The sequence below is a fragment of the Canis lupus genome, chromosome 10, assembly GCF_003254725.2.
Source record: "Canis lupus dingo isolate Sandy chromosome 10, ASM325472v2, whole genome shotgun sequence".
Classification (NCBI taxonomy): Eukaryota; Metazoa; Chordata; class Mammalia; order Carnivora; family Canidae; genus Canis; species Canis lupus.
Genome location: NC_064252.1, coordinates 50,378,183 through 50,403,334, shown reverse-complemented (window position 1 = coordinate 50,403,334; position 25,152 = coordinate 50,378,183). Strand labels below are relative to the sequence as shown.

Sequence of the window (25,152 nt, the reverse complement as noted above, 5' to 3'; positions counted from 1 at the left end):
ATTAATTGAAAAGTGGGCAGAGGACCCGAATAGACATTTTCCCAAAGACGACATACAAATGGCCAACAGACACATGAAAAGATGCTTAATATCATTAATCATCACACAAACCAAAAGCACAATATCATCTTACACCTGCTGAATGGCTAGAATAAATAAGACAAGCAATAATGTTAGTGAGGATGTGGAGAAAAAGGAACCATTACACACTGTTGGTGGGAATGTAAACTAGTGCAGCCACTGTGGAAAACAGTATGGAGGCTCCTCAAAAAATTAAAAATAAAAATATTCTTTGATCCAATAATTCCACTACTGAGTATTTTTTTTACCCAAAGAAAACAAAAACACTAATGTGAAAAGAAACATGCACCCCTATGTTTACTGCATCATTCACAATAGCCAAGATATGGAAGCAACCCAAGTGTCCATTGACAGATGAATGAATAAAGATGTGGTACACACACAGCGTTATCACTCAGTCATAAAAAAAAAAAAAAAAGATAATATTGTGCTATTTGTAACAACATGGATGGACCTAGAGAGTATTATGCTAAGTGAAATAAGTCAGACTGAGAAAAACAAATACCATACAACTTTACTTATATGTGGAATCTAAAAAAACCAAATGAATAAACAAGCAAAAAGCAGAAACAGACTCACAAATACAGAGAACTGATGGTTGCCAGAGGGGTAGGGAGTGGGGTGATGGGTAAAATGGGTTAAAGGGAGTAGGAGACAGAGGTATCCAGTTGTGGAATGAATAAGTCACAAGGATGAAATGTACAGCACAGGGAATTACAGTCAATGGTACTGTTTAATAGTGTTTATGGTGACAGATGGGAGCTACACTTGTGGTGAGCACAGCATAACAGAGTGCTGAATAACTATCCATACACCTGAAACTCCTGGATCACTGTATGTCAACCGTACTCAAATAAAACATTTTTAAATTAAAAGAAAACAATTATGAGACTAAGTTCAATGAGCAAGTAACACTAAAGTCAAAATAAACTACAGTACAGTTCTGGACAAGAGATATGAGGGGCCTCCTTCTACATGCCCTCCTGACACTGACCTCAGATCCAAGGTCTGGCACTACTCACAAGTCTGCTAAATCAGGCTATTCAAATAGACCATGACTGAGAAAATCAACCTGAAGTCTAAATTAATTATAAAGTTGACATTAACATTTTATTCTATTAAGTATTAATAGATAAACGGTAAACAGTAATCCAAAGACATGAGTTTCAATTAACAAAGATTTAAACAATTTATTCTAGATCTCCATTTCCTTGACTAATTTTACATAAATTCTTTGTATTATTATTTTTTTTTTAAGTTTTTTTTATTTATTTATGATAGTCACACAGAGAGAGAGAGAAAGGGAGGCAGAGACATAGGCAGAGGGAGAAGCAGGCTCCATGCACCGGGAGCCCGATGTGGGATTCGATCCCAGGTCTCCAGGATCGCGCTCTGGGCCAAAGGCAGGCGCTAAACCGCTGCGCCACCCAGGGATCCCCCAATTCTTTGTATTATTAATTTCAATCTCAAAGTTTTATTAAGCATCATTAAACTTTACCTGACTTCTTTAATGAATTTATGAAATGGATTTAAAAGTCCACGTAAGGGATCCCTGGGTGGCGCAGCAGTTTGGCGCCTGCCTTTGGCCCAGGGCGCGATCCTGGAGACCCAGGATCAAATCCCACATCGGGCTCCAGGTGCATGGAGCCTGCTTCTCCCTCTGCCTATGTCTCTGCCTCTCTCTCTCTCTCTCTCTGTGACTATCATAAATAAATTAAAAAAAAAAAGTCCACGTAATAAAAAAATAAATAAATAAAGTAAAAACATAAAAGTCCACGTAAGTGGAAACAATGACGGCAAGATACTGCTAATGAAAGTTTAAGTATTCACAAAATATGGGGTCGGAGCCAAAAAATTCCAAATTAAACAAAGAAGCCAACAGAAGTAGAAGTGCAGGTAAATCATGGTAAAATGTCTAAATGATTAAAAGGCTGCAAATGATGACCTTGGGCACAAGGCCATCTCTGCTCTTCCTTCACTACTGTCAGCCACTCTGGAGTATGGGCCTCTCATCCTTCACTCATCCTCTTGTCTGTTTCTCCAGCCCCATCATTCCTTTTGTTGGGGACAGTAACTTGTCTCAGCTCCCCCATTTTTGCAAGCAATACCTTCTTTGACGCCACCTCTCATTTTCCTTTATTACTACTGTCATTTTAACAAAATTCTACATTTTTTCCCCTATAATGACTTTTTCTCCTGATTCCACTGATTATTTATGAGTATCATTTTACAACTGTGCTAGCAGTCCCTATGAGATAATAGAAAACACACTGGTCTCTACCCCCAGTTCCTGGCACAGAGTTTCTATAACCCTTGTAATTTCTTCAATGTGAAGAGCATTAGGAGCAACTCGTTTGACTCTAGAGGCGCCTGACTGGCTCAATAGGTAAAGCATACAACTCTTAATCGCGGGGTTGTGAATTTGGGCCCCAAGTTGAGGTAGAGTTTACCTAAAATAAAAGAGTAACTTCTAAGTGGGCTCCTTGGATGAGGGATGGTCACCAGAAAGACCAAACCATGACTGTAAGTTTGGAATTTTTAGGTCCATCCCTTCATCCTCCAGAGATAGGAGAGGGCTAGAAATGTAGCTAATAACTGATCATACCTACATGAAGATGCCTTCATAAAATTCTAATAACGGGGAGTTCACAGAGGTTCCAAGTTGAGTAAATGCAACCCAAATCAAAGACAGAGACTCCTGACCCTCCCAGACCTGGTCCTATGTGTCTCTGCATCTAGCTATTCATCTGTCACCTTTGATGAAACTGGTAAATGTGTTTGCCTGAGTTCTGTGAGCTGCTCTAGCAAATTAATCAAATCCAAGGAGTGGGCATCACAGGAACCTTCAATCCATAGCCAAGTGGTCAGAAGCACAGGTGATAACCCCTGCTCGCAAAAGGCTTCTTGTGGGACTAGCCCTTAACCTGTGGGATCTGCTACAATTTCCAGATAGATAATGTCAGAACTGAGTTAGTTACATTGTAGGATACCCAGCTGGTGTCTCAGAAAATTGAAGCAAAGGGAAAAGCTCTACACATGTGGTGATAGAAGTATAGCGTTCTGTGTGAGAGCAAACGGGAGACACAGGAAAAAAATTCACAGGAGGAAAAGACAGGAATAAAACTGAGTTTTCCTTTACTGTCCCAACTTCGTACGATTATTTTTCCTTTCTCTCACCCATCAGTTATTATAGCAATTTCTCATTTTATCTTTTGGTATACATTCTTGGGCCAATAGTCTACATCTCTGTCCTTCCATCCAAATAATCTCACACCCAGATCCCACTAAATATTCCCAACAAGATATATCAACCACCAAAACATACCAGCTAATCACCATAATAAAAAGCAAATTGTGTTAGTGAGGATAGAAAGAAATTTTCTTATAAATCTTGTGACTGGAACTAAAAACAAGTACAACCTTCTTGGAAAATAACGTCAATAAACAATCACTTGCTATTAAAATGCAGAGCAGACCACTCTGATTCTACAGGTCAGTGGAAGCAATTAATGCGTTCTGAACTGAAGGGGAAGAAGTGATATGATCAGATGAGCTAGGAAACATTACTATGGGTTCCCTGAGGAGGAGGTATAAATCACAAAAGGAAACTAGCAAATGTGAGGCTTTTAAGAAGTAATTAAACAGAAACCTGGTTAATTGGATATGGGAAGAGGGAAAAGTTATGTGCCTCAGAATGATGGCCATTAAAATAAAACTTATCAATAAAATAAAATAAAATATAGAGGAGTTGTTTCAAGCACTATCAGAAATTTGCCCTAAATGCATATAATATAATACCATTATTTGAGGTTTTGCCTCAACTTTTTAATTTTAAAAGCTACAAGGAGGGATCCCTGGGTGGCGCAGCGGTTTGGCGCCTGCCTTTGGCCCAGGGCGCGATCCTGGAGACCCGGGATCGAATCCCACATCGGGCTCCCGGTGCATGGAGCCTGCTTCTCCCTCTGCCTGTGTCTCTGCCTCTCTCTCTCTAACTATCATAAATAAATAAAAATTAAAAAAAATAAAAATAAAAGCTACAAGGAATAAGGGAAGCCAAATATATTTTTCAAGTAACTATTTCTTGGGACGCCTGGGCGGCTCAGCAGTTTAGCGCCACCTTCGGTCCAGGGTGTGATGCTGGGGACCCAGGATCGAGTCCTGCGTCGGGCTCCCTACATGGAGCCTGCTTCTTCCTCTGCCTGTGTCTCTGCCTCTCTCTGTGTCTCTCATGAAAAATAAATAAAATCTTTAAAAAATAATAATATTTCTTATAAGAGATGATTTAGAGTAGAGCTTCTATTACTCAATGCAAATCTCCTTTCTAGACTGTTGCTGCCCTCTGCTGTCTCTGAATTTATTTTAATTTTTTTCAGGAATAATGTTAATATAACTTCAAACCTAGACTTAATCAAAAACCCAAAACACCGTAAGGAGAATATACTCAATTTCTAGCAATATACTAATACGCTAAAATTCAAGAATTTTTGAGAGACAGTGTATGTGGGCATGGGGAGGGGAGAGGTGGAGAGGGAGAGGAAACTCTCAAACAGGCCCTTACCTGGCTTGGAGCTTAATCTCACAACCCTGAGATCATGATGACCTGCCCCAAAAACCAAGAGTTTGATGTTTAACCAACTGAATCACCCAGTCTCCCCTAAAAAGAATTTTTTTAAATCATGATTCTGCTTTTAAGAACAGTGTATTTGGTTTATTTCCCTCATAATTTAGCGTCAGTTTTAGCTTTGTCCATGGAATCAGTAGGCTAAAGAGCTATGCTGAACTCAGCCAAATGCCCCCCCCCTTTTTTAAAGATTTTATTTTTAGGGCTGCCCGGGTGGCTCAGTTTGTGTACCTTCGGCTCAGGTCATGATCTTCTGCTTCTGCTTCTCCCTCTCCTCTGCCCTTGCTCATGGTCTCTATCGTTCTTTCTCAAATAAATAAAAATTTTCAACAAATAAATACATCTTTAAAAATTTTTATTTTTAAGCAATCTGTACACCCAATCTGGGGCACAAACTCACAACCCCAAGATCAAGAGTTGCATGCTCCACTGAGCCAGCCAGGAGCCTCCATTTTGTTCATTTTTAAGAAAAAACTCAGGTTAGGTTCCTAATAACTACGGCACACTTGGAGTCTCCAATGTTTTTTTCTTTTGGGCTCCATCCCTGAACTGTAGGACCATGACCCTGAGCTGAAGGCAGACAACCGATTGAGCCTCCCACCCAGGTGTCCCCTCCAATGTTTCTTATAGAAAGAAAATAACCTAGCTCTTAGCACCATAACATCTGGGTACAGTCTTCCTCCTCTAATATTCTCTAGGCTGGGTGACTACAAATTCCATAAAGCAAACATCAGTTGCCAAAATGATAATATGAAGCTTTTGATTTAGATAATGTTATGTCTCTCACGGGTATATATTAACTGTAACCCCAAAAAAAGTAGGAAATTATTGATTTGTTGTAAAACTCTCAAGTACACTGAGCCACACACATATGCAGAAGGAAGAAAGCCAAGCTACTCTTAAGCCCAATTCCTAACTTCTGTGTTTATTCCAGAGAATAAGAAAGAGTCTCCAAAGAATGTGCACATCAGTATTTTTTACTCTTTCTCGTGGGGGGAGGAGGGTTTACATATGCTTTTGAATATCTGATGAAAGTTACAGATCTTCTCCCAGTAAAAAATACACACACACAAAATCTTGTATAAAAAAATCCCAGCTTTAAAGAAAAAAAAAAAATTCCCAGCTTTAAAATTACTGGTACTGAATGAAAAAAGGGCCAAAACAGAACTGGGGTGGAAGACTCTTAAGGTGAAAGCAAAATATAGAAAGATTCAGCAATTCTACTTCTGGGTATATATCTAAAAGAAACAAAATCATTATCTCAAAGAGATCTGTACTCCCTTATTCACTGCAGTATACTTGTAACTGCCAAGACATGGAAACAACCTAAGTGTCCCCTGGCGAATAAATGGATAAAGAAAATGTGATACACACACACACACACACACACAGAAATATCAGTCCTAAAAAAGGAAATCCTGCCATTTGTGACAACCTGTTAGACCATGAAGGCATTATGCTAAGTAAAAGAAGTCAGGCAGAGAAAGTCACTATGGTCTCCTTATACGTAGAGTCTAATAAAACTAATCTCAACAAAATAGAAAATGGTGGTTGTCAGCAGCTGGGAGTTGGCAAATGGGGGAAGGTGGTCAAAAGGTACAAACTCTCAGTTCTAAGATTTAAGTTCTGAGGATGTAATGTATAGCAGGGTGACCTATAGTTAAAAATACTGTATTGTATATTTGAAAGCTCTTAAGAGATTAGATCTTAAAAGTTCTCAACATAAGAAAAAAAAATATGTCAGTTGACAGGTGTTAACTGAGTCAACTGTAATTACTTCCAATACATACATCTTTCAAATCATGTTGCACACCTAGAGCTATACAATGTTATATGTTAGTTATAGTTCCATAAAACTGGAAGGAAGGGCAGCCCAGGTGGCTCAGTGGTTTAGTACCACCTTCAGCCCAGGGCGTTATCCTTGGAGACCCGGATCAAGGGATCAAGTACCACGTCAGGCTCCCTGCATGGAGCCTGCTTCTTCCTCTGCCTGTGTCTCTGCCTCTCTCTGTGTCTTTCATGAATAAATAAAATCTTCAAAAAAAAAAAAAATCTAACTCAGCAGTGAAAGCTGAGAATATAATGACTAGACTGTGCTTGTTGGATTTAGCAACAATAAGTAACTCAGCAAATGCCATTTCAGTGTTGTGGTCAGGGCTGGAAGGCAGTTGAGCAAACAGGAGATGGAAATGTAGGCTTTCAGAAATTTGGCTGGGAACGGATAGTGAAAAAGAGGTGCAGGTACAAGAGGACACAGGGCCAAGGATGCTTTTCTTTCTTTTTTTCACTATGGGAAGGAAGAGATGTAGGAGAGAAAAAGTTTAAAACAGCTGATGTAAGTGGATAAGAGTGAATTAATTGTTTTGAAAGCCTACTTCCATGATAATCTGGTTATTATAGTCCTAATACTGGTCAATCCTCTTGTGCTCCCAGTTGATCTTATTAGAATAGGGCCAGAGGATATATGGAATCAGAAAAGTACAGCAGTGAAAGATCTTCTTTTATTGGATAAGGAAATGGAAGCACAGGGAGGGTAAATGGCTGCCTAAGCCACACTAAAGAAATGTGGGCACAGGAAAGATTTAAGACCCATTTTCTTTAATACCACTTTAGTAGAACAAATGCAAGGGCTTTTAAGTGTCATCAGCCTCAAGAAGAGCCTTGGTTAGAAGGGGAATACTCTTTATACAGTGGTTCTTTAAGATAAGCGCTAAAGATGTCTTTCACACTTTGCTAGATAATTAAGGGAAAAGGCTACCATAAAATTAAAATTAAATTTATGCTTATTTTATATCCTGTCATAATAGAGGTGAGTTTTTTAAAGTCTGTCTGCAGAAAAAGCTTTCTCATAATACTGAAAGGTTTAACAGTTGTAAGGAATGGTGATTTTTAACTTGAAACTTAAAATGTTTTACATATTGGATCTATAACTTCCTAGTTTCTGCAACAGTTAAGTAATTATATTCACTTAAAAACTATGCTTGAAATAAATAAATAATAAAATAAAATAAAATAAAATAAAATAAAATAAAATAAAATAAAATAAAAACTATGCTTGTAAGAGCAAGCTGATTTTATCCACCAATACTATACTGATTAAATAATGTGACTTGGCACACTTCATTCTGTTAACTTCACTCTGACATCAACTGTTAGAGACCATCAAGACCCTTTGCTTTAAACTTTCATTTATAGGTGTGCTAGAAAGGTTCACTCCAGCAGGCCCAGAATTTACCTGAACTGTCTTCTTAAAGTTCCTTTATGGCAATTCAAGGCACACTGTTTTGTAATCATGGATCTGAGGATATTCAGGGTGGTTTGCTCAGCTTGTCAGCATTGTTTGTGACTGATGATAAGCACCTGGTCTCAGTGAGGCCTCCTTGTGCCAGAGGGTTCTCCTAAAGGCTGGTTACAGAACAGGAATATGCCCACAGGACAAGCAAAATTTTAAAAAGTCCAGCAAGACTCCATTTTAAGCTCCCTAGTTCCAAGGTGTTCTGCACACACTGGTGGTCCCTGAAAAGTGAGAGCAAGTGCACCTCACCAAGGACCTTTCAAAAGGAAGGACAATAGGAGTCTGCACCTGACCTCCCTGGCTCCCTGCTGTGAAACTTTCGTGGTGATCCCTTACCCTTCCTTTGGTGCTAATTAGGCTGTATCTCTTTCCTTTAATAAACTATAGATTTGAAAGCAGTATCATTTTGGGTCCTGTGACGTTTTGGCAACTGAATCCTGTTCAACTGCCACCACTAAGGCAATAAACTCAGTTACCCTAACATTTGCTTCTAAAAAGCAAAAATTCTAAGTTGTCTCATGATTCTTAACTTCTGCAATGTAAATATAAGTCAAAACAAACCTATTATAAGCATGAGTTACCAGACCCAACTTTATAAGGACAGCACATTTGCTAAGTATATTGAGAGTGAAGGAAAAGAGAAACAAAGATCATTGTTACCTTCATATTTCTCCAGAGCCCGAATAACATTAGGGAGTTGATTTATACCCTGATAGAGTCGGTAACAATCTTGTAAGTTTGCTGCTTGTCTCTGAAATTTCTTGGCAAGTCGGTTAAGATCTGGGAATCGACGAAGTAAATCTTCTTGTAAACTCTGCCTCAATTCTGCATCTTCTACAAAAGTTTCCACTAAATTCAGTCTGAAATAAATTGCACTGGGATTAATCTTAAATATTTTGGTATAAAATTAAAATCTGCCTACTAGGTACCTAAGAATCAACTAAATGAACACAAAAATCCCATGAAGGAAGCTTGAATCTATCCTGAAACGTAAGCTTCTTGGAGATGATGGAAAGCTCCATAATCTTGTCACGTAAGCACTTTCTGATTACTTAACAACCAAATTAACGTTTAGTAAGTAGTATCAGAAAATACTAATACATACCCAATTTTGTTTGCCTTTCATCAAATTGCCATTTCTTAAACAGAAGAATTTCATTATTGGGACATTACTGTTACTGATACATTAATGCACATATAAATAATGATCTTCAATAAAACAATAACAATTCAAGAATGTTGCCAAATCCAATACTTATTCTATCAGAAGGTCTTCTAAATTTTCAGAATGCATTCTAAAATTATCTTATGACAAAGCCAAAAATTTCTAATTAAAAAACTGAAATAAGTTTACTCCTTCCCCGAAATCAATAAATAAAATCTTGGCCTGTTCTAAGAATTATAAAACACGCAGCTCATATTGCTTTTGCAATTTATTGGAATCCACAGCTTTCTGTTTTCTTCCTTGTAACTAACAACAAGAAATTTTTGGGGTGGGAGGGAATGGAAAAAATGGTTTTACATCATGACCCAGCACAAGCATGCATAGATATCGTAGGAGGCATAATATGCCACGTCAGAACATACCACTTTAGAGTCCCTAAGGACTATTTTGAGCTGACAATTAAGAAGCAAAAAAGGAAAGCTGCCTTCTCCCTATGTGCCCAAAAGCAGGACATAAACTTACAGATGTCCTCTCCCTTCTCTCCTTACCAGAAGACAAAAGTTAACCACAACTTTAGACCCTTATCAGCCTGGAAATGGTACTGGAGGAACTTAGATAACAAATTTTAGCCTTTATCTACCATTAGCTTCCCATAATTTACATCCCTTAGGAACTCAAAACCCTTCCCCTTTGTCTTATCTCTTCTCTGAAAATGTATTGTTCCTTTGCTAAGATGCTATATATGCCCAAGTTCTCATCAACCCTGGAGTTACTCATTTCTGAGTGCTCCCATGTATAAGCATAAACTTCAGTTTGTTTTTCTCTAGCTGATCTATCTTCTGTCAATCTAATTTACAGGGCCCCAAGCCAGAGAATCTAGGAGGGTAATAGGAAAAAAGAAAAATTTCTTCCCTGCAATATATAATTAAAATAGGTTTCACAAACAATACTTACTATTCTTACTATATGTAATATACAGTTATTTTTCTCTCATATTTAGCTTGTCAAAAATGCTAGTTTTCACCCACTACACTATAATTTCATAACTCACTCCTGGGTCACAACTTGCAGTGTGAAAAGCTACATTGTAGATATTACTGCAGTACCATATATATATATATATATATTGCTGAAAGGTAAATTTTTATAATCAAAGGTAGGGATGGGGCACCTGACTGCCTCAGTTGGTAAAGCACACAACTCTTGATCTTGGGCTCCTGAATTTGAATCACATGAGCCACACTTAAATAAATAAATAAATAAATAAATAAATAAGGAAAATTGCCATGGGCAGAGCAAATGGTCCTAGGTTCAGAAGGCTACAAATGAGCAACCATTTCCTTACATTTGTAAATTAGAAGAGCTGTAAATTAACTCTCAAATTACACAACAGAGAAAAGAAACAGTTTTCTAAGTTTCTTAACTAATTACTGATCTCTCCATCAGCATTTACAATTCCTCCACCATCAAAATGTTCATCCAGCATATTATATGAGGGGAAAATTATACTGCTTCCAGAGTAATCACATAAGCAAGATTTCTGAACCGATAATTATTGACATTTAGGCTTGACAAGTCCTTGTTTGGGGCTCTTCTTGAGCTCTTTAACAGTATGTAAGCATACTTTCTGTTTACAGACCCAAATGTCTGCAGACACTAACACATGTCCTCTTGCCCCAGGCTGAGAACCATCAGTTTAAAGAAACTTGAATAAAACTTTTTAGGGATGTCTGGGTGGCTTAGTCGGTAAAGCGTCTGCCTTCAGCTCAGGTCACATCCCAGGGCCCTGAGATGGAGCCCCACATCGTGGGGTAGTCTACTCCCTCTCCTCCTGCTTATACTCTCGTGCTCTCACTCTCTCTCTTGCAAATAAATCTTAAAAAAAAAAAAAATTCACCTTTAAGATGAAAATTAAAAGAAAAATAAAGTGCTACAGAATATCAAGATAATAGGTAGGCAGCTGGCAGCAGATATATGCATTGTGGCAAATGTCAAATGGGGGGGGGGGGAATCTGCTACTAAGATGGTATTGTACTGTGTACCAGTCCCTAAGGCTATAAACAAACTTCCAGAATACTTCAGGCATTTATCGCTCCAGAAAAGACTTCTATGGCTTGTACTCTAGATTTAAAAGACAAGACAGACCTTGAGCAGACAGATGCAGTCAAGTCCCATAATCCAGTAAGACAAATCTGGGCCTTCGTACCTAAGCCTCTTGCTCTAACAGGCATCTCCAAGTTCGCTCCAAGATCACCAGTGTATGGAAGTGACTTGGAGGTGGATAGTACAGTATTCCTGGGCAGTGAGGCTCAGCTGTGAAATTTCTATAAGCTTCTCAGGCACCAACAGTTTGACTCTTGTACCTTAGGCCACTCTCAGGTAAATAATCCGCATAGAAGATATTTCCAATCAAGAATATTCCAGGGGTTCCCAGGTGGCTCAAGTGGTTAACTGTTTAACTCTTGGTTTCAGCTCAGGTCATGATCTCAGGTAGTATATGAAGCCCTGTGTGGGGCTCCATGCTCAGTGGGGAGTCTGCCTGAGATTGTCTCTCTCCCTCTGCCCCTCCCCCACCCATACATGCTCTAATAAATAATAATCTTAAAAAAAAAAAGAATCTTCTCATGCTTTTTCCCTACTCCATCTATTTTATCACTGTTTCCTCTCAAATTGACCAGGGAATAGGTCCTAAGTCGCCAACACCATCTTTTGGCCCTATCATCTGCCAAAATGACCAACACAAAAGGAAAGAGGGGCACCCACTCTGTTCTCCAGGCCTTTTAGAGAATACAGTTGGTCCTTTGGCCACATACAAGCATATCTACCTGAAAGATGATGACAATACTATATAGAAATCGAGGGATTAGCACTATTTAAATAGTAACACCCTACAGATGTTATCCAGCATGCTGTTAGCATTGCTGTAAACAAGTTATGGGCAAGAATCTTGCCAAGAGAATTAGTGTATGTACTAAGCCTTAATATTAAGTAGTTAGCTACCTGAACCTTGAAGGAAAATGATCAGAGAAAAAGGAAGCCAAGAGAAAGGTGCCTGGGTCCAAGTGAAGCACCAGCATGGTCCATGCAGAGAAGCACACTTTGTAGTAACTAACGGAAAAGAGCCTGAGCAGCTGGAACCCTAAGGATTTATGGCATGACAGACATTAAAAAAAAAAAAAAAAAAAAAGACCTCTGAAATGTAAAAATGTTTCTTAATTGAGAAATATGGTTTCCCCTCATCCAAAGAGTGAGTGAGTGAGTGAGTTATTTATTTTAAAGATTTTATTTATTTATTCATGAGACACAGAGAGAGAGGCAGAGACACAGGCAGAGGGAGAAGCAGGCTCCGCACAGGGAGCCCAATGCGGGACTCAATCCCAGGACCCCGGGATCATGCCCTGGGCTGAAGGCAGGCACTCAAACACTGAGCCACCCAGGCGTCCTCCAAAGAGATATTTAAAGCAAACTTTGTGTCCTTAAAAAATACTCAACACTATTTAAGAGCATAAAGTTCTAGTAGGAGTATATAAAGTAAAATAGCAGGGGAATGAAACAGCTTCTAAAACATACAGTACAAGGCAATTTACACCCCCTCAATCTTTGGTCCAGGTATCATTAAAAGCCCAATAAATTGTTAGTTTCACAAATCTATTCAGTATGCCATTTCAGAAATAATTACAGTGTCAGTTTATGTACTGGCTAACAAAGTTTTTAAAAAAGATTGCTCTGCTAACTGTTTCTATGACAATGCCACTCTTAAATCACAATTTTAGAAACTCCAAAGTTACTGCTGGCATAACACAGTATACATGTCAATCCTACTCAATAAAATTACTCAGTGTACCCAATTTGAGACATCAATCTGCAAATTGACTGGAATAAAAGAATTTTTTAGGGTCAGTTCATCTCTAAAATTTGAACAGAAAAATCATGAAATTAATCATGAAATTTTGTTGTTTTAAAATCCACACTCTGGGGACACCTGGGTGGCTCAGTGGTTGAGCATCTGCCTTCAGCTCAAGGGCATGACCCCAGGGCCCTGAGATCGAGTCCCACATCAGGCTTCCCAAAGGGAGCCTGCTTCTCCCTTATGTCTCGGGCCTCTCTCTCTCTCTCTCTCTCTCATGAATAAACAAATAAGATCTTTAAAAAATAATAAAATCCACATTCTGTCTTTTCTTTAAAACTAGCATTTCTGGGGGCACCTGGGTAGCTCAGTCAGTTAAGCATCCAACTCTTGATTTCAGCTCAGGTCAGATCTCATGGGTTGTGGGATCAAGCCCCATGGGGCTCTGTGCTCAGCATGGACTCTGCTTGAAAGATTCTTTCCCTCTGCCCCTCCCCACACTGGCACTCTCCCTCTCTTCCTCTCTCAAATAGAGTAAAAAAAAACCAAATTTTTTTTTTAAACTAGCATTTCTGGTCTCTCACTGTAAGAACAGTTGGCTAGAGTTTCATGGCAGCATATTTATACAGCTAAGAACAAATGTGGTCCCTAAAGAACTACATCATAAATTTCTGAGTCTCTTCTTTATCTGTTCTCGCACGGTTAAATGCAGTCAGAACTACTCATTTGATGTGTATTCTGCTAGGCCTGAGCAGATTAAAAAAGAAAAAGAGTATGGCAAGATATAAAGAGAGAATGCTTTTAAGGAATATTCAATCTAGTGGAGAAGGAAATGTTCCATCTTACAAATAGTGCTGAGTAACAAGGGAGACACAAAATGCAATAAAATGTGATATGGATAAGAGCAAGGATTCCTAGGGGAGCTAGAAAACTTCACTTTGGGGTATTTTATTTGCCTGTATCTTGAACACTTGGGATTTAGAGATAGGACTTGGGAAGACTTGGGATAGGACTAGGGATGGGAGAGACCACAGGAGAAACTTGAAGGGAGAAAAGTACAGGATACACCAGAAAGCTGATGCAGAGAAGGAAGAAGAAAAAACTATATCCAAAGGTAAATGGAAAAGTTGGCTTTGGAAAGGAAAAAGTACTATTTCTTCCTCTGAGAAAGAGCCAGGGAGTAAAAGACTCAAAATACAGATACATTTTGAGATTAGAAGAATTAAGGAGATGATCTACTTAGAGGCAGGAGGTAGCTGAAGGCTTTCAAGAAAAGTGAATAGATAAGTAGATAGATAGATAAAAATCTGGATTGGTCACTGTAATCTATCATGTAATAAAAATAAGAGGAGATACATTCCAGGCCTGAGGCAGAGAAGGATGCAAGGTGCTGCAGGACCCTGGCTGCGCAGACTGTAGGTGGGATGGACACAACCTTGGAGCAGTACTTGGAAGACACAATGAAGAACTGACCCATTGATCCACTGATCAGAGTCCTGTGTACAGATTCACAAGGGCTTAATCAGGGCTGCTGTGGGGCCCTGTCAGATGAACATGCTGGCATGTTATCTGTTCTAGCCCGACAAGCAGCAAAGCTAACCATAGACCCCATTCCTATGGTGTGTCTAGAATCAGATAATGGAACATTATAAACCAGAACCACAATGGTCATCACAATGACAGTGCACAAAATGGTCTAACTTTTTTTTTATTCATGAGAGATGCAGAGAGAGAGAGGCAGAGACATAGATAGGGGGAGAAGTGAGCTCCTCACAGGGAGTCCGATGCAGGACTCAATCCCAGGACCCTGGAACCATGACCTGAGCCAAAGGTAAATGCTCAACCACTGAGCCACCCCGGCACCCCTGGTCTTCTAACATTTATCATCAGTTCTCCAGTAGCCTGTCATAGGGGCTCAGTCCTACCTATGTTAATTATCTTGCAGAACTATTACAGGTCCGGTAATTAGGCCATTTTTTAGTGTGCAATGGGCACTTTTCTACTAATTTTAGAATAAGCTGCTTTTTGATACTCAATGGACTTAACAAAATATTAGTAAGAAAACAGGTGCCTGGATGGCTCAATCTGTTAAGCATCTGCTTTTGGCTCAGGTCATGATCCTGCGGTCCTGGGATCAAGCCATTGGGCTCCCTGCTTATTAGCAGGGAGCTTGCTTCTCCTCCTCTACATCCCCTGCTCATGCTTTCTCTCACACACTCTCTCTCTCAAATAAATAGAATCTTTCAAAAAAAATATTAGTGAGAAAGGATCATGTTTTGAAGCAGCAGGTCCAGGTCACATTGCACACAGAATATTGTTACATTTAATAAGTCTGATCAAGAGGAGAAAACAAACAAACCCAGGTAGCAATGAAAGCCAGCAACTTTTAACTGAGAAAGACAGGTAAGGAGAAAGGCCAGTATGACAAAGGGCTAATGGAGCACAAGAAATTCTATGGTTCCCATGAAAGCACTGGAAAAGCAGTTGCCTTTATGGCGCAGGCCGGAGAGGAAGGCAAATGAACTTCAAATGGCTGAGCAGATCAGTCCAGAGATCAGAATAAAGGGTTGCCACTAAACTTGATTTAGAAGCAGAGGAAATAGTGGGAAGCAGTGGAGTGCAAGCCCTCCTGTTCTTCCTCAGAGGTTAGAGCAATGCTTCACTGTTATTAAAGAAACTACATTCACTGTATGACCTCCAGACCACTGTTTCCACAAAATATGAACTATTACTAAAGACATCCTTGCACAAAAGGATTATATAACCTAGAAAGAAGTCTAGGGACTCTAGGAGTACCCCACTGCCTCAAAAACCATGGTATACTATCACATAAGCACCATCACTATCTAAATTTATGGAGCCATACTTTTTTATTTAGAGACATGTTTCTTTTAAGACTGTACATTAGGGGTACCTAGGTGGCTCAGTAGGTTAAGTGCCTGACTCTTGATTTTGGCTTCAGGTCATAATTTCAGGGTCATGAGATGGAATCCTGTGTCGGGCTCCATAGCTCCGCACAGAGTGTACTTGATAATCTTTCTCTCCCCCTGCCCCTCCTCCTGTTCACATTCTCTCAAATAAAATCTTTTAAAAGAAGAATGCTACATTACTTGTACATTCTATACAAAGAGCAGTGATTCAATTTTAAACCAGAAAGGGATGCCTGGGTGGCTCAGCAGTTAGAGCATCTGCCTTCGGCCCAGGGTGTGATCCTGGAGACCCGGGATTGAGTCCCACATCGGGCTCGCTGAATGGAGCCTGCTTCTCCCTCTGCCTCCGTCTCTGCCTCTCATGAATAAATAGGTAAAATCTTTAAAAACAATAATAAATTAAAAAAATAAACTAGAAAGTAGTAAGAATACCAAATTCAGCATACATAAATTATTTCATCAGCGACTTCATAAGAATGAACTATTTCATATACTACCATATATTCAATGTTCTTTAGAGAATTCTAACTTTAAAATTATCAAGGCTTCATATGAATCTATGGAAAGACAAAAAACAAAAACCTTGAAGTTAAAAGCAACAGTCCAGAAAACAGTAATATGAAAAAAGTTCCTTTAAAAAAATTCAAGTATTTACTTTATGTACAAAGAGCTAGCATTAGGGTAGATATCTTGGACATCTGCAGTAAAATAGGACTCTTAGATGACCCATTCAACTAAGTTCACTTAATCCAATTTAATGAAGCCCATATCCTTCGCATGCTGACAGAAACACTAGCGACACATATTGAAGCTGTATTTCTTTTGTTTTGAGGCCCTATTTCTGGATCAGATCATGCCAGTTTATGCCCATGAGGCAAGGACAAAAATCCTGGCTGAATTTTCTTTTTTACTTTCTTTCTTTTTGAAAGTAAACTCTACCTTCAACATGGGGCTTGAACTCATGACCCTGAGATCAAGAGTTGCACACTCTACTGACTAAGCCAGCCAGGGGCCCCTAGCCAATTTTCTTTTAGATGACTCCAGGAAAGTCACCCATCTTCCTCTCTTGGATGCAACAAAGCAAAAGGTAGAGTTCTTATTATGATTTCTAATTTGATTGTTAGATGAAGTACAAAAAAGAAATACCTAGATTATTAGTTCCTCAAAGGTAACAACTTCTCATTCTCATGAAGATTAAAGTATTTAAGCCATTAGCTAAGAATAAAAACTATCTGAAGTCTCAGTGCAAATAGGTTTTAGTGAATGGTAACATGAGAATGACAACAGATAAGGTGATTCTATGGATATAACTTAAATAAAAACCAAAATAATACGTTCCATTTAAGGTGTTAAAGTCCAATTTGGATCAAATTAAATACCACTAAAAAAAAAATTAAATACCACTGATAGAAATAATAAATACAGTACAGCAACAGGCTCTGTAAAAACAAACAAAAAAAAACCAGGCTCTGTTGCCAGGCCAGACTGGCTTTAAATCCAGTCTCCACCACATTACAGCTGATGAATGGGAGATGCTTAGCAAAGTGCCAGGCACAAAGTAGATACCAGTCTTATCACCCTCCTCCTCCTAATAGCTTGACAATAATCTAAAAATAATCCCATTTTTTAAGTAATCCCATTTTCATCATTATTCCTGAACCTATCAACTGGGCTATTGTCCTTTATAAGACGTAAACACCAAACTCAAAGATCTAGTCACATCTATACCTACCTCTGCTCTAATGAAAAAGGAAGAAAAAGAGAAATCTTTGCTTTCTGTAACAGAATTCACCCAACAGCAACATTATTTATTTATTTTTTCAGCAACATAATTTAAAATTAACTCTTGGGGTGCCTGGCTGGCTCAGGCAGTAGAGTATGTGACTCTTGATCTCAAGGTCATGAGTTCAAGCCCCATGTTGGGTGTAGTGTGTACTTAAAAATTTAAATTAACTCTTCACTTACAGGAAATCTAAACAATTAGGACAGTAAGAAACAGAAAACCTGATTTGACTGTTACCCTGAAGAAAGATCAATCCTAAATGCTCAGAGAGGGAGAGAAGAGATTCCCCTGAGGCAACTGGAAGGTGTAAACTACAAAGCAGGACTATCACAGCAGGCACACTGAGAAAGGGAGATAAAACAAGGAGACTATCCAAACAAGAACCTGTATAAGGGTATAACTTTCCCTACTCTGGAATTTCAGCATTTGGTCTTTAAAACCAAAGGCCTCGGACGCCTGGGTGCTCAGTGGTTGAGCGTCTGCCTCCAGCTCGGGTCCTGATCCATCTATTTCCCACACTGGGCTCACTGGAAGGAGCCTGCTTTTCCCCCTCTGCCTATGTCTCTCTGTTTCTCATGAATGAATAAATGGGATCTTCAGAAAAATAAAACCAACGGCCTTCCTACTTTTTTTTTTTAGCCTTCCTATTTACTGACCAAAAAAAATCTGACCAATAGGAGAAAGAAAATCTATCTTCTCATCTTATACAGCTGCAGGAAACCAGATCATATTCTGATTCATAACGCTATCCTCCCAAGTGTTATTTCTAATTAACAAGTCTTGTTAGACTATCAGATTTTTGGAAATTATTGCTATGTCCTGTGAAAAAAACCATTTACCCTCTAAAAATAAATAAATAAACAAATAAATAAATAAAGATCGAATTTTGCTATCTTATCTTTGAAGTAACTTGTTATTCTGGTAAGTAATACAAAAGTGATACCCCAGGTTTCAGAACAGTCTAAATACATGTGTTCTAGTTGTTAAGCCAGAAGGGGACCACTGACACTTGCTCTCTTCCCACAAGACCAAGGTTAAAATAAAAATATAACCATGACCTAGACCTTGAGAGTTAAATTACCTAATTTTTTCTTACTTAAAAAAAAAAAAAGAAAAAAACGACTGGTTGCTCCTAGGGCAGTGGTGGCAATTCACAAAGAGTACAGAAAGAAATGTGTCCCTGGGAAGGGTGCATGGGTGGCTCAATTGGTTGGGTGTCTGACCTGTGACTTTGACTCAAGTCATGGGGTCCTGGGATCCAGCCTTGTGTTGGGCTTCCTGCTCAGCAGGGAATCAGCTTCTTCCTCTCCCCCCACCCACTCCTCCCCTGCTCATGCTAGGATTGGTGCTCTCTCAGATAAATAAATCTTTAAAAAAAAAGGGGGGGGGGGGGATGTGTCCCTGGAGCTGTACAACAGAGGCCCCAGGGAAGAGATCCCAGGAAATTGGGGAACAAGAATAGGAGGATTATCACTGTGTGTCCCTCTGTTGTTTGAATTTTTTTTAAAAGATTTTATTTACTTATTCATGAGACAGAGAGAGAGAGAGAGAGAGAGAGGCAGGCAGAGACAGAGGTAGAGGGAGAAGCAGGCTCCATGCAGGGAGCCCAACGAGGGACTCGATCCCAGGACCCCGGGATCACACCCTGGGCCAAAGGCAGATGCTCAACCACTGAGCCACCCAGATGTCCCTGTTGTTTGAATTTTGACACATATAAATGTTATTACCTATTCACAAATACTTAAAATTAAAAATTGTAAACTGTTTTATTTGCAAATATCTAATCCTTTCTATTTTAAATTACTAAATCCCACTTTTCTCCAGCAAACCTGATTTCAGAAAGTCACCTTAACATCTCAACTTCTGCATTTTCAATAAAATGCCAGTATGCCCACAAATCACTAACCTCTTGGGTTATTTTATTCTAAGGCTCTTAAGAATCCACAGAATTAACACTCAGCTTAGTAATTATGTGCACGGTGTCTTACAATACTGACCAACTACTTTATGTTTGCCTGGCAACATTCCAATACTGAAGAGATTATGCTTTTCTGTATCATCAGTATTCAGTAGGTATTCAATATATTATTGAATGATTTGACATCATAGCCATAAAATACTGAATCTTTTACCAATTCAGGCAAGGTAACTTATTTTGCCAAATGGAAAACATTGGGTACAAAATAAGGCCGTGAGAAATAGCCTAATTATTGAGGAAGGTAAAATAAAGTACATCTAGGGAATAAAATAGTATGCACTTATTAGAAATTTAAAACGTTGAATGTGAAGATAAAACAGCAATGCAAAAAAAAAAAAAAAACAGCAATGCTAAAAAAATGTTTATGATAATAAGTGTAAGTAATGAAAAAACTGGGGCACAGAACTATACTAGGATTTACAACGTTTTTTTTTTTTTAAAGATGTATTCATTTTAGAGAGAGTTCACCCAAGTGGAGGTAGGAGTAGAGGGAGAGAATCCTAAAGCAGATTCCCTACTGAGTGGGGAGCCAGCGCCAAACCCCAAAGAGGGCTTATTCCCACAACCCATGAGATCATGACCTGAGCCAAAATCAAGAGTCTACAATTATGATTTTTTTTTAAAGATTTTATTTATTTATTCATGATAGACACAGAGAGAGAGAGAGGCAGAGACACAGGCAGAGGGAGAAGCAGGCCCCATGCAGGGAGCCCGATGCGGAACTCGATCCCAGGTCTCCAGGATTACACCCTGGGCTGAAGGCAGCGCTAAACCGCTGGGCCACTGGGGCTGCCCTGATTTTTTTTTTTTTTTTTTATAACTAGGAGTTTTAAAACAGGACTAATATAAGTGCACCATGTAAAATGACTCCATTTATATAAAATTCATGGGGCACCTGGGTGGCTCTGCTGGTTAAGCATCCAACTCCTAGTGTTGGCTAAGGAAATGAGATGGAGCCCAGTGTCCAGCTGCTGAGTGCAGTCAGCTTGAGATACTTTTTCCCTTCCCCCCCCGCCCTTCCCTACACCCACAGGCTGGCTGTGTCTCTCTCTCTCTCGCTTTCTAAAAATAAATAAAATCTTAAAAATAAAGTTCAAAAACAGGCAAAACTAATTACTCTATCGTGTTAGAAGGACAGTGGTTACTTTTGAAGTAAAAAGGGGTAATAACCAGCAGGAAAATCAGGGTAGTTACTAGGAATACTAGTCATGTTGTTTCTTGATTTGACTGTTTTTAACACCAATATGCTCACTTTGTGAAAAATCCACCAACCTGCACACTTAGGATTTGTGCTCTTATGGATATTATACTTCACTGAAAAGCCTTAAAACTCATATCTAAAGCAGAAAAATTAAAATAAAATATACCCAAATGCTAATCATATTCGGGTAGCAGGATTATAAAACTTTTCCTTTCATTTCCTCAATTTTAGAGATTTTTCTGAACTATATGTTTAGGCTGCCCTTAAAGCCTTTCTAAAATAATTAAGAGTGTTTCCTATGTACCAGACCTTCTTTAAAGTAGTTTATATATATTAAATCATCTAGCCTTCATAACAACTTTACAAAGTAGGTTATTATTGTCATTTTAAAAAGAAACTACAACATTGAGGTTACGTAACTCGCCCAAGATAATACAGCTATTAAGTGGTAGAGCCATAATTTGAACCAAGGTATTCAGGCTCCCAAGATCATAGTCTGGGTCATCCATCCATTTTCATAATAAAATCTTACATTTTTAAGGTGGAAAAAAACAATATTAATAAACTAAGTTACTCTGCTAAACTAAGTCATTACTATTTTATTACTATTACTATGTAGGTAACTCTTTGTACAGTCAGATGCCAAAATATAGGAGAAAACTTGCATATTTGATCAAGTGGCATAATCCTAGAGTAATCAGAAGTTACTCAAAGCTTATAGAAATTATACATTAGAAATATACCTCTCTTCTATTCTGTTCTTATCCATGAGAGGCTGCTTAATCCACTGGTTAACCAGTCTTTGTCCCTGAGGGGTTTTGCATTTATTCAGCAATGCAGCCAGAGACTGAGAGCCAGTAGTATCTTCAACAGAACCCTACCAAACAAAAAACAAAATAGGAAGAATGGCATGCTCATTAGTGAAAACCTTACTGTGCCATGAAAAATAATTAAATAATTTTAGAAACAAGAATACTTAATATTCTTCAAATAAAATGAGAAATTTGCACAAAAGTTTCTTTTCCTCAGTTGGGGGGGGGTGGGTTTTACTGTCAGGCTGAGTGTCAGTCTACACTGCAGCACACTGCAGTATTTTGAATCCACACAGTGAAAGTTGTGGCTTCCTAAATGTTATCTCATGTTTAGCCTGGCATCTCCTATTTCCATTCTTTTATGATCCTCAAAGTGTGATGACCCCACTCTGAATACTGTCCCATTATATCATCCTAACTCCTCTCTGGGGAACTAGGACTAATGGCCAAACCAAGCTCATTGAAAGTCTTGGGTAAAGCTAACTAGTGATCATTGGTACATGGCATGTGAGAGGTCCCCAGTTCCATGAAAGCCTAGCCTATGGCTCACGGGGATTTAGAATGTGTCTACGTGTATATTAATGCACGATATTTATATGTGCTGCTATGGTCATATGTTGAAGGCCAACAGAACTGTTAGTATCCGTTAGAGGAAATGATATAGTCTTTCTGGTGGCTATTAAAGCAAACTGTGTATAAAGAAATAAAATTATTTTCCTCAAAAAACCCCTCCTCTTCCTAAAATCAAACTTTCAACCTGTTAATCTGCAGTGTATTTTTCCCCAAACCAAAATCACTTTATAATTACTAAAGTTTTAGGCATAAAACTTCTTAAAACATAATTTCTTAAAAACTGCTGTTAATAATAAAATTATTCATTAAGCCATGACAAATACTATTTATATAGCCTGCAACAGAAAAATACAGTAATTTAAAACTGCTTATCTATTCTAAGTATAATAACATTTCAAAATATTTACGCTTCTTAATTGTATTCTTCAGTATATAACAAAGGAAACATTTTGTCACCATTCAATATTTTTAACCCTTTTTTTTTTTTTTTTTTTTTTACCTGGAAAAGGTTAAGGGCTCGGACTGCTGCAATATCCAACTTCATATACTGGCTGAAGTCAAAAGTAGTGAGTTCATACTGTCCAAAGTTTGAATCATCTGATAAAAGTTCTAAAAACTTGATTACTGCAGACAGTGCTGAAGCTGCAACCTAAGATTAGGAATTTAAAAGAAAAGATTCTATCACTAGAATCCTAGAGATTTTAACAAAACAAATAGCAAAATGGCAATAAATTTTTTTTAAAAGATTTTATTTATTTATTCATGAGAGATACAGAAAGAGAGGCAGAGACATAGGCTGAGGGAGAAGCAGGATCCCTGTCTTTGAGATGCTGGTACCTTGTTTCATGGTACCTGTCTTTGATCCCTGTCTTGTTTCATGGATGCTGATTATTTGGGTATTTGCAATTTATGAAAACTCAGTTATACCTTATGATGTATTATGTACTTTCCTAAAGACGTTTTTTAATGCTCTCTTCCAGTCATTACTCCACCAGGTGTAACCCTTGTTCTTAGCTCTGACAGCGTAGATTAATTTGGCCTCTTTTTGTATGTAGTTTATATTAATGCAATCATATAGTTTATAGTCTTTTGTGCCTGGTTTCTTTTGTTCAGTATTAGGTTTGTGAGATTCATTCATATTGTTGTGTGGCACTGGATTGTTGGTGCTAATATTTTTTGTGTGTGCAGTGTGCAGTATTCTATAGGGCCGAACACACCAAACTTGGTAGGCATTTGAGTCATTTCCACTTTTGACTATTATAAATAGTGCTTCTATTACAGTAAGTTTATTTATTCATGACAGACACAGAGAGAGACAGGCAGAGACACAGGCAGAGGGAGAAGCAGGTTCCTCACAGGGAGCCCAAAGTCGGACTCAATCCCAGATCCTGGATCATGCCATGAGCCACAGGCAGACGCTCGACCCCTGAGCCATGCAGGCATCCCAAAAAGCAGCTTAAAAAAGAAAGTGCCTCTCAAAAAAGTGAGGTAATTTATTAAAGACTCCACAACCTATACATTATAATGTGATGATGGGTTTTCTTTTCCCCTACAATCACTATGCTATCTCATCCACTTAATCTCTTTCCTGTGAAAGTCAAAACTCCTTCTTACCTCAAGAATATATGTTGATATATTCTTTATATAATTATAGTGTTTATTATATATTACATATATAATGTTTATTATATATATTATATATAATTTATAAATTATTATATAAATATAATGTAATTATATTTAAGGTTATATATTTTAAACATTTTATTTATTTATTCATGAGAGACACAGGGAGAGAGAGAGGCAGAGACACAGGCAGAGGGAGAAGCAGGCTCCATGCAGGGAGCCCGACGTGGGACTCGATCCCAGGTCTCCAGGATCACGCCCTGGGTTGAAGGCAGTGCCACTGAGCAACGCAGGCTGCCCTTTAAGGTTATATTTAAACTTTTCTAGTCATTTCCTTTTTTCACAAGCTTCGTCACAGTAAGAATTAACTTAGTATCAGTGATCCACAGTTTAGATTTTGAGGTGAAACAAGTAGTCTTTTAAAAGTCAAGATTATAATTTAAGAATAAATTTATATTGTAATCCACATACCTGATTCTCCATTTCTGGCAAGACAGCACTATTCACCTGTTCTCCCTTTTTGCCTTTCAATAACCGGTTCAAGTCCTGATAAATATCTTTTGTAAAAAAATCAGCTCTTTTTCGTTCTGTGATCAGAATTCCTCCTCTCTGAATAACCTATTTTGTAAAAAATAAATGACTTCAAGAAAAGGAATGAAAAAAATAAATGACAAAAAACTATACCACTAACAAGTACGGTAACAACAGCATAACAAACCAACCCACATTAAATTTTTATATAATCTGCAAGACATTGGTAACATATACATAATGACAGGTATTTTAAATATCGAAGTAAGTTTTCATGGAAATTTAAAATTATGTTCACATAAAGCTTCCAAAGATTAGTCCCAGTAGTAAAAACTCTTAACAGAATAATACTTGTGGAAAGTTGCTTAGATACTATCTATGCTAACAATGGCCATCACAGATTTACTCTTTCCTGAGCAATTATTATGGTATTTGAGGCCCACAAAAAGAAAACAATCTTCAGGGGATACAACATCCCTTAAATACCTAAATAAAGCACACACACAAATAGTACAATCAGAATTTTATAAAAACTCAGTGAAATAAAAGGCTAAAAGTCCCATCTGAACTATCAAAAAATAACCTAGAAGACTGGCATCTTATGCTTTTGGCTCAAGTCATGATCCCTGGGTCATGGGATGAGCCCTGGGCTGGGCTAGCTGCTCAGTGGGGAGCCTGCTTCTCCCTCTCCCTCTGCCCTTCCCCTTGT

The 25,152-nt window shown here is 38.3% G+C and overlaps 1 protein-coding gene across 1 annotated transcript in view; it reads right to left on the bottom strand.

Annotated features, from left to right (window-relative positions):
- The window catches only part of MSH2 (mutS homolog 2), a 76,311-nt gene that overhangs the window by 35,684 nt on the left and 15,475 nt on the right, over positions 1–25,152 (bottom strand). Inside the window, exons 4-7 of the mRNA XM_025466175.3 lie at positions 24,384–24,530; positions 22,786–22,935; positions 21,645–21,778; positions 8,658–8,857 (exon numbers count right to left, since the gene is read on the bottom strand). Coding sequence (XP_025321960.3) covers positions 8,658–8,857; positions 21,645–21,778; positions 22,786–22,935; positions 24,384–24,530 — 631 coding nt within the window. The remainder of the gene's footprint in view (positions 1–8,657; positions 8,858–21,644; positions 21,779–22,785; positions 22,936–24,383; positions 24,531–25,152) is intronic.